The sequence below is a fragment of the Malaclemys terrapin genome, chromosome 19 (assembly GCF_027887155.1).
Source record: "Malaclemys terrapin pileata isolate rMalTer1 chromosome 19, rMalTer1.hap1, whole genome shotgun sequence".
Taxonomy (NCBI): Eukaryota; Metazoa; Chordata; order Testudines; family Emydidae; genus Malaclemys; species Malaclemys terrapin.
The window spans coordinates 4,854,945-4,865,731 of NC_071523.1; the positions used below are offsets into that span (position 1 = coordinate 4,854,945).

At 45.5% G+C, this 10,787-nt stretch overlaps 1 protein-coding gene across 2 annotated transcripts in view; it reads left to right on the forward strand.

Annotated features, from left to right (window-relative positions):
• Positions 1-7,540, forward strand: part of LACTBL1 (lactamase beta like 1) — a 30,228-nt gene extending 22,688 nt beyond the window's left edge. For both annotated transcript variants that reach the window (XM_054009279.1, XM_054009280.1), the window contains 2 exons: positions 26-131; positions 3,646-7,540. In XM_054009279.1, coding sequence (XP_053865254.1) covers positions 26-131; positions 3,646-4,624 — 1,085 coding nt within the window. In that variant the 3' untranslated portion in view covers positions 4,625-7,540. The remainder of the gene's footprint in view (positions 1-25; positions 132-3,645) is intronic.
• The last annotated feature ends 3,247 nt before the right edge of the window (positions 7,541-10,787 follow it).

Consider the following 10,787-nt stretch of genomic DNA (forward strand, 5'->3'; position numbering starts at 1 on the left):
ATGCCCTCTTGTTCCCATGGCACAGGGCTGCCCAGGAGGCTGCGGTCCACCAGTCTGCTGTGGAGAGGAAGCACACAAGATGCCCTGGCTCTCCTGAAGGATGATGTTCTGGTAGTCGACCCAGGAACCAGGTCAGGTGTATGCACGACTTACACTTCTCTTGGCTAATATCTGGTGACTATAGCAATGCTTAACTGCTAAGGGGTGCAGACAGCTCCTTCCTGTTACAGTACAGTGTCTGCAATCCTCGCTCTCCTTTAACGTGCATCATTCACTCAGGTACCATTAGAGACAGAGAGAGATGACAAAGTGAGACAGTTTGGCAGTCAGCATTAGCTACTAGTGGCAACACCGTCAGAAAGGACGCAAGGCCATTCTGCCACATTAAGCCAAGGTCCCATGGCTGATCTGTGTCTGGTAGAATAGGACAGGACAGAATTTACATCTGCAGTGGAGAAGGCACAGGCTGAGGTCTTGGTGATCCATTCCAGAAAAAAGTCCAGTTGTCAGGTAAAGAAATTACAAGAAAATCAACACATTGTCAATAATTCTATAAATGTCCATTGCCACAAAAAACTCTGTTACAAGACCATTACCTGGGTTTGCAAAGTCAAGCATTTAACAGTTAGAAAATGCCAAAAATTAAGGTGCCTGATAATAGAGAACTCATCAATCGAGGAGACAAAGGCAGAACAGGATCCAATGGCTGGAAGCTCACAGTAGACACATTCAAACTCAAACTTTGTATATTTTTAGTGAGGGTAATTAATCATTGGAACAACTTGCCTAGGGACCTGGCGGAGTCTCCATTACACGGAGTCTTTACATGTAGGGTGGATACCTGTTTCTAAACGCTTTGCTGTAGCTCCACCTGAAGTTATGGGATTGGTTCAGGAAACTCTGGGTGAAATCCTGGCCAGGCAGTCAGACTACATGAGCATAATGGTTACTTATGGCCTGCAGATCTGTTAACCTGTCTCACTTGTCACTGAGGTACATGTGTGCCTCCGGGATCACATGCTGGTCTCTGAGCACCTTGGTACTTCAGATGTCAAAATTATTTTGATTTTTTTCCCTTGTTCATACATGCCCATAGCATTGTGAAAAGTTAATCTTTTCACAGGAACATTTCCTGTCTTTGCATCCATACAATGGTAACATTTTTCTGGGAACTTTGAACAGAATATTTTCAGCCACTTTTGTGATATTAGTGTAGGGAGGAAAAAAAATATTTTCCTGCTGTTTAAAACGATCATCGTGCTTTTATTTCCAGTTAGTTCAAAAATGGCTGAGCCTGGTGTGTATGAAGTGCCCATGGAGAACTATGACCATGCCCAAGCTTGGAAATAAAACCTGATTTAAATAATAACATTATGACTGGTGGAAAACACTCTAGAAAGACAAAGTGTGCCCATGTGTGTTGTTTCTGAAGTGCGAATTTCTGTTTTATGTCAATAGACGCCATTCGAGCTTAAGACTTTTAAAACAGCTTATGGACTTACAGGACTCACGCACTTATGCTTCCTTAAGGACTTAACATTGCTGTGATGCTGCCTTGCAGACTCAAAGCAATTTAAATGCTTGTGCCACCTTAAGGTGGTTTAAATGCTTGTGCCATGTTAAGTCTGCAAAGCAGCTTATGGCCTGCTCCTGAGAGCCATGGCGCATTTTTTGCATCTACAGGCCTTCAGCCCAAACCTTCCTTTAAAAAAAAAAAAACAGTGAAGAGAAATTAAGTGCAGAAAACTCCATGCACTGTCTGCTGAACAACTAAAAACAACGAGGTAGGAAATGCAGAATTAACTGTTCTTGCAGTGATGTCTTTTGGCATGTATTGGGTGTAGTATTTCCAGTCTCTGTTGCTAAATGTGGACTGTGATATCTACAGGTCACACATCAAGATATGATATTTGTTTCTAAAGACCTGCTCTAGGAATTTTGGGGGGGACGTTCTCTGGCTTGTGTTATACAGCAGACCAGATCACAGTGGCACTTTCTGACCTTGGAAGCTGACTATTTGAATCACTGTGGCTAAGTTAATGCTGCTGTAGGAATCTTCCATTCTACATTTCCTGACTTACCAGCAATTCAGAATGGCAAAACCTCTGCTCCTCTTTCTTCCTCCTTTCTGCGCTCAATCTGCCTACCCTTCGTCCCTCTGAAAGTTTAAGGTGGTTTCAGGGCACAAGAGAGTAGGGTTTGGAAATATCTTTTCTTAGTTCCCATTAGCACACGATCAGACCACATCACAATCTGCCTGTGGCTTTTATAGAATGCCTAATGCTGTGGAATCTATGGAGGTCAGGGTTGTTGCTGTCACGCTGTCTGGAGTGGCTCTGGCCCATGAGTGCCAACCTCAGAGCAGACTGTCAAAACCAGGGCGGACAACCCAAACTGGTGGTATGTTCTAGAATTAGATTTCACCAACCCAGTAACAAATGTGAACTCCCAAAGTACTACAATAGTCTTACAATGGAGTCACAGACAGTCCCCTTGGACACTCCAGTCTATCTTCCCAGCCAGGCAAGCTGGACTATGTGATAAATGGTCACTTACACCAAAAATCACAAAATATTCAGGTTGCTTCCAGTCCCAAGAGACCAGTCACTTACTCCAGGTCAATTTGTACCTTAAATCTTACATCAAAGACAAGACTTTTAGCCAATTCTATAGTAAAATTATTAAAGGTTTGTTAGGTAAAAAAGGAATGAGAGTTATTGAGAGGTTAAAGCAGGTAAAAACACATGTACATGTGAGTCAGTCTATAATTTCAAATGGTAGCAGAGATGTAGTAATATGCCAGTTTCCCAAAAGTCTTTAAGGACTACCAGCATAACTCTGGGGACCTCCATCTTCCCATTCAGTTATTCTGCCCTGTTAGAATCCAAACAGTCCAGAGAAGAAGAATTTTTCCTTGTGTCTATATTTATAGCTTCTTCTCACAGAAACCAAGCTGACAGCAGCAGTTCCCACACATGTTCCTTCTTCATAGGACAAGGGGAGAGGGGAATGCAGTTAACAAGGTCTTTGATCCTTGATCTCACACAATGACTCATTTGTGTTTAATGAACAGGATTTAACATCTTCTTGTAAGACACCATCATTTGCATTACATCAGGCTTCTTTCTCGTTTGGTGGATTACTTAATTACAGAGGTACACCTCTACCCCGATATAACGCTGTCCTCGGGAGCCAAAAAATCTTACCGCGTTATAGGTGAAACCGCGTTATATCGAATTTGCTTTGATCCACCAGAGTGTGCAGCTCCCCCCCCCTCCCCCCGAGCACTGCTTTACCGCGTTATAACATGAATTTGGATATATTGGGTCACGTTATATTGGGGTAGAGGTGAACATACAATACAAATGTTTGCTGTTACATTATAACATGAGGCATAGTTGAGTGAGAACAATACATGCAGCATCCTACACACATTTTATAAAACACTAACACATTCTTATCAACTTAACATCTAATATCTAGTTTGCTGATGCTGACACACGTAAGCAAGACTGGTTTCCAGCTATGCATTTGTGAGAGATCAGTGAGGCCTGGGGCCTTGGCATAAGCGGGCACCTGAACTGCCAGCGTCAGTTACAACCATGTTTGGAGATGACACTGATTTGCATTTCTTTCTCGTTTCAGGTGCCATTACAGTAATTTGGCCTTCTCTCTGATGGCCCACGTGTTGGCAGAACATGCCGCCGAAGGGGAGTACCAGCGGTGGGTCTCAGAGAATATCCTGGACCGCTTGGGCATGGAGGACACTGGCTTTGATATCACACCACCAATCCGTTCCCAAATGGCCGTCGGGTTCTATAGCAGTGGGCAGCCTGCCCCCCTTTATGACTTGGGCTGGTACAGGCCATCTGGCCAGATGTACTCCACAGCTGCTGACCTTGCCAAGCTGGCAATGGTCTTCCTAGGCACCTACCACCGGCGCCTTTTGGAACCGGACACAGTGAAGACGATGCTGACGCCCCTTTTTAAGTGCTCCAGTGAATACTTTGCCAACAAGACTGGCACCCCCTGGGAGATCAATGAGCAGCTGGGCCATGATATTATCAGGAAGGATGGCGACCTCGATGGCTACTCAGCCACCTTCTCCCTTGTCCCCAAGCTCCGCTTAAGCTTCATAGTGCTAATGGCAGGGCCTAGGCCCCAAGGGGGAGATATTGTGACTCAGACATATGAGTACCTTATCCCTGCCATGGAGACAGCGTTCCGGGAGGCAGAGAAAAGCCTGAGCCCTCCCCCAAATCCCACCCCTTATGTTGGCTATTACACTTACTCCAACCTGACCTTCTACGAGATTAAAGTTGGGCCCACTGGGGTTCTGGTCATGCAACAGTTTGGACCCCATATTGAAGAGCTGATCCCTGAAAACTACCGGACCATCAAGCTCCACCACCTGGAAGACCGAGTCTTCCAGGTGGTTTTTGACAAGGAGTTCCCGTGCATTCTGCGGCTGGGCTCTGCCTCAGTCTCACTGGAGACCCAGGATGGGCAGCTCTTTAATTTCTATCCTTTTGACCGCAAGGGTTTGTCTCCCGGCTTTGATGCCCCAGGACTAAACACGTACAATGTGGTGCGCATCCATCGCAAGCCCGTGTTCTACAGCTAACCGCCCTCGCTCCTGCGTGACCATGTGTGGAAGTTGGCTTCTGTTCTGTGTGTCCCCGACTCGCCTGCCCCCAAGGCTTTGGGGATGTAGCTTAAAAGGGAACGATGCCGGCAAACTGACTGACCCATCCAACAAAAACGCTCTCTTCTGAAATGACTGCAATGGTTTGTGTCCCGTTGGCCCTGCAGGGCTGTGCTGGCAGCTGGGGCAGCCTGTAGAAACGACATGCTGGATATGTTGGATGTCTGGGATATGGACTCCACTGCATACTTCCCAGCACTTCAATCTTCCAGTGCTAAAACTGCCCATTTGGCCACCATCACAAAGCGTGACCGGCTTCAATGGACCATTGGGAATCTCCCACGCTTGTGAGCCAGAGTCTATTCTGGTATCCAAGGGTTTTTCAGGCAGCTATCCTCTTCAGCAGCCCAGCTACTAGGATCAAACTGCCTTGCCCATTCGGGTTTGCCATAATCTGACATCCTAGACCACTTTGTAACATCTAAGAGAGAGTGGGGTCCATCTCTTCCATATGGCTGAGTGGGGTACAGCAAGCAACCTGCATCTGTGTGAGTGGTAGGGAGCCGTGTCGTTTCACTATGGGCTGTGTGGGTCCACAAAGGAAATCGGAGTGTTTAGATACAGAAGGTCAGAGAGGATTAGATTGGTTGGTGCTGAAGTACTATAGTGACAAGAGCTATGCGAGTACCTAGATAAGTAGCTGTACTCTGAGTGCATGCAGATATGGGAGTGTATGCGCACACTTGTAAAAAGTTGGTTTCAGGGCTGTGTCTCTAGGTAGATGTCTGTGTGTAGGAATGCATGGACGTGTGTGTGTTGTGGGCATTGGTGTGTGTGCTGTAGCCGGCGTGCCTCCCTGTGGGGGTTTGTAGTTGTGAGTACTGTGTGTTTTGTCCTGTGTTGTGGCTCAGATGTGAGTGTAGATCCCTGTGTGTGCATTGTGAGCGGAGACTGAGCTGTGTCAGGACTGTGGCTCCAATGGGCTCTAACCTTTCCCAGTTTCCCACATGTGGCTGGATGAAGAATTAGCTAGAACACAGACTGAAGACACATGATAGGGCACTAGCCTGGAACTTGATCCCTTTAAATTAGGGCCACCTTCAAGTACCTTGTAATGCCACTGATGCATTTGCCTTCTTCCTTGTACTCACGTGGCTGCCTAGGCAGGGAGTACAGATGACACACAACAAGTTGCTATGTTAAGGCATTTGCTTTTATCCCGCCCCTGGGGGAAGCTGGCAGTGATGGCAAAACGTCATATCAGTGCGAGGGGAGCAGAGGCTGTAGGAACATGACCGTCAGCAGAGGAAGGACTCCAGCTGACAGAGACCTTGGGCTGAGGGCAGCATCACTGCTTACAGCCCTGCCTGGAGCCTGAGTTCAAACCCATCAAAGGGCTGGAGCTAGATAAATGTTACCATTGTGATTAATCACCCTCACTGCTGAGTGCTGTTTCAGACTTGGCATGCGCTGTATAGTCCTGAAATACTTGGCTGTAACATTGCTCCTCAGTTCAAGGACTTTTCGGCAGTGCATGTTCTCTAGAACCTGCCCTGGTCTCTTGTGGCCGGTTAATTTCCTCCACTTGGTCATAAGCCCTTGTTGGCAGCCAGCAGTGACTGCAAGGTGGTGTTCTGCTGTTCATTCTTGCAGGATTTAGGAGACCCTGGCTCACCCTCAGGAGTTCCCAGAGCTGGAAGACGTGGATCTTGTCCTCTCTGCCTCTCTTCCTGTTCCCCTGTCTCTTCCTTTCCATCCTTCCCATCTTCAAGTTCACTAGGAAAAGAGGATATGAACAGAGCCTAGAAATCTGTGATTTTTACCCCCTCTCCACCTCCCTTGTTCTCCTCCATCTAAGCTCACCATTAAACATAGGCTCTGATGTAAGGATGCCCCACTGCTCCATCCAATCCCTGGAGTCACAGTTGTTGCTGCAGTGCAGTCTTGGTCCCAGTGTTGTTCTCTGTAGGCGATCACTGCTCACACCTTGTGCATCTTCCGATGGTCAGATATTTACACTGTGCAATAACAATAATATTAAACCCTGTCTAAATTCTGACTGCTTCTGTGAGTGCTGGTGCCTGGAACACATGGCTGCAGACAGTGACTACTGGACTGAGACTGGTATATACAACTGACTGCAATGCTCCTCTAGACCCTTTCTGCAAAATGCAGCTTTCGGGATTTTGAGCTCATGGCAAGTCCTCTTATGCTGACCTTAAACCACAGAACCAGCTGTCTGGTTCAGTGGCTGGAACTTCTCTGGTCCTAGTGTACAAGGGGTTAATCCTCACTCACCTTCCATTTCTTCTAGCACTGGGGGAAGGGCACAGTGTACGTGGATTGCTTAGGAGATGGGGTAGGATGCCTTTGGGAAAATGGGGCTCTGCATTCAGAGGCCAAAGGTCAGGGCTGAGCCCCCGGAGCTGGGCAGTGTCTGTTATATCAAAATGTTTTACTTTCCTGTTAGCAAGGGCTTCTCCTTGGGGGTCAATGTTAATAGTGAGCATTTTTATCTTCTACTGAGTCACTCCTCCATCTTATGTACTGGGCTGAACTAATACTCCTGTTGGCACCTTGGTACCCACAGATGCTACGGAAGCCTGTCCTGTGTATTCTACAGCTTTATTTCCTAAATATAAATGAGACACAATAGTCATGGTCTAGTTTTGTAAATGAGAATTCACCCGATAACCTGAATTTTAAATTAACAGAGCTTTTCTTGGGGGCGGGGGGAAGGAGAGGAGAGACTATAAAAAGATCTGGATTTATGGGATCTGATTTGCTCTCATTCCCACTGGTATAAATAGTGACTAGCTCCATTGATGTCAGTGGAGTAACACTGGCCAAAAAAAATTGATGGAAGTGAGAGCAAGAGAAAACCTGTAATTTCTAGCTCAGGCCCTTTTTTTTTTTTTTTTTTTTTAAGTGGAGTGAAATGTCCATGGGAGTGTGGCAGAATGCCCTGTGACTAACCCCTTCCCAAAGGGACATGGAGCGGATCCCTTATGACTTCCCTCAGACATGTTGTCTGCATCTCACTGACGTTGGCACTCTACTAAAAGTAGAAATGCAAAATCCACCATCTGTGGGGAATTAAGGCTCCCTAGCTTTTATTTCTCTTTCCCACAGAATTCCAGCAGCAGATTTATCTGATTGCACAGAGATCGGTGTGTCTAGATCAAAGCTGGTATTGCAAATCCCAGCTCTGAATAAATCAGAAATGTGGGAGGATAGTCAGTAGTCCCTGTAGTCCATGTTTCCCTTGTGCTAATTAATACTGTTACAAAGGTCACTAACACAAGGGTGAAACTTTGGTACCAGCTGGGCATAATCCCTAGGGATGTCTTTTGCCTTATTTTAAATGACTCTTGATGTTGTGACAAAATGTAAAATCATCTGTCAATGACCTACGCCCCTAGTGGATTTGCTCCTGTGTAATCGTGAGAGATTATAAAACGACCCTTGCCTTGATGCTAGATCATATTTTTAAACATGGTTATAAGTCAGTTTGGCCTCATCCTCACTACATGACCAAACAACTTTGAGCCCTAGGACTTGATCCAACTTCCATTGATATCAGCTGAAAGACTCTCCCTGACTCTAATGGGAGCCGAATAGGCCCCCAGTGACTCTGCTTCTATCAGTGGAAAGGCAGGTGAGCAGGCATAGGCCACAATTTTTAAGATCCCTCCACAAACATTGCTGTTTGCTGCAGAATCTCAGTTTTCATTTTAAATAACATTCTAGCCTTCGTATTAGCCACATTGGAAACTGACTCCAGACAAACAACAACCGCTGTGGTGTGACTGCTACTCAACCCCACCCACCTCAGTGAGGAATGAATTTTAAAGCTTGGTTGGGACCATTTATTGTGTGTGTTTTTAAAAAAAAAAAAAAAAAAAAAAAACATAATTTATAAACATCTGTGATAGTGACACAGAAACATCTTGGCGGAAATCACATATTTTACTCCTGGAGGGATTCTTGCCAAAAATTAAAAATTCTGCAAAATTCTGCATATTTTGTCAAAATAATGTAATATAATCACATCTGTTTCAATTGTTTTGGTAATTTATTTAAACTACACTATAGAAAAAAGTCACAATAACTATTCAGCATTTTCTAAACACATGAAAGTTAAGTTACAAACACTTGGTAACTAATACCCTGCATTCCAGTTATAATCCTGGATTTTCATTTAAATTACATTACAGAACACAAACAGCCAAAAAAAGGTAGAATGTCATTTTAAATTGCTCAGACTTTCACACATGAAAATCATACAGTTTTGCTAATCATTGTCCTGGACCTGGCTGGGTACTTTGGGAAGTGTTTGCTTCTGATTGTCCTGACATTTTATTAACTGCTTGGTCTGTTTTATTTGCCCTCAAAGTCTTTTAATGGGTAAGTAAAATAAATCCTGAGCTGTAATCTAACTCTATTGTGCCACTTTAGCACAGGAAAAAAGTGAGAAAGCGCATAGATCTTCCTAGCTGACTTCCTTACTGCCATTTTTAAGGCTTTACATCACTCTGGCAATCTAGGGTTCTTAAAACTTTTACAGGTTTTATGCTCCTGGGGGAATTGACTGAGAAAGGGAACAGTTAACTAACAATAGGAACATTAACAATGTTACTGTGCAGGCAGGCTGCTACCTTCTGCCTCGCAGAATGAGATCAGTTAACTAGCAGGCAGGCTGCTACATTTCTGCCTCGGGAACAGAGCTTGCCTCGTGCGCAATAAAAAGACCTACCTCTCCACGCCCGCGAGTCACAGTAACAAGCGAGAGGGACAGAGTCTCTCTCGCTTGATGGCAGGCAAGCACGCCCAGTCCCACCCCTGATGGTGATCAACGTTTCCCCCACAGGCGCGCACGCCCCGTCTCCCTCCCCCTGCAGTGATTTGCGTCTCTCAGGCTGCTCCGGGCACGCTGGCACAGACATGCTGGCTAGGCTGCCAGGGAAGAGGCACATTTCCCCCCGCAGATCTCTTTTGCATTTTTCTGTGTGGGAGGCACAGAAATATGCAGACCATGGGCACAGTATTCTGTCAGCAGTAATAATATTCAAACAGAACAGCCGTCAATTTTAAGGAGAGAGATGAACAAAAAGGACATCATAGACAAATGTCAGTGGGCCATATTCTGCTCTCAGTTGCATGTGTATAACTGTCAAGTAATTGCACTAGATTTACACCCTTGCACCTGAGAGTGGAATCTGACCAGTGAGTTTTAATGTTTTTCATTCACTGAATATCTCGAGTAGTTACTATGTCGAGAGAAAAGAATATCAGAGGGGTAGCCGTGTTAGTCTGAATCTGTAAAAAGCAACAGAGGGTCCTGTGGCACCTTTGAGACTAACAGAAGTACTGGGAGCATAAGCTTTCGTGGGTAAGAACCTCACTTCTTCAGATGCAAGTAATGGAAATCTCCAGAGGCAGGTATATATCAGTGTGGAGATAACGAGGTTAGTTCAATCAGGGAGGGTAAGGTGCTCTGCTAGCAGTTGAGGTGTGAACACCAAGGGAGGAGAAACTGTTTCTGTAGTTGGATAGCCATTCACAGTCTTTGTTTAATCCTGATCTGATGGTGTCAAATTTGCAAATGAACTGGAGCTCAGCAGTTTCTCTTTGGAGTCTGGTCCTGAAGTTTTTTTGCTGTAAGATGGCAACCTTTACATCTGCTATTGTGTGGCCAGGGAGGTTGAAGTGTTCTCCTACAGGTTTTTGTATATTGCCATTCCTGATATCTGACTTGTGTCCATTTATCCTCTTGCGTAGTGACTGTCCAGTTTGGCCAATGTACATAGCAGAGGGGCATTGCTGGCACATGATGGCATATATAACATTGGTGGACGTGCAGGTGAATGAGCCGGTGATGTTGTAGCTGATCTGGTTAGGTCCAGTGATGGTGTTGCTGGTGTAGATATGCGGGCAGAGTTGGCATCGAGGTTTGTTGCATGGGTTGGTTCCTGAGTTAGAGTTGTTATGGTGCGGTGCGTGGTTGCTGGTGAGAATATGCTTAAGGTTGGCAGGTTGTCTGTGGGCGAGGACTGGCCTGCCTCCCAAGGTCTGTGAAAGTGAGGGATCATTGTCCAGGATGGGTTGTAGATCACTGATGATGCGTTGGAGAGGTTTAAGC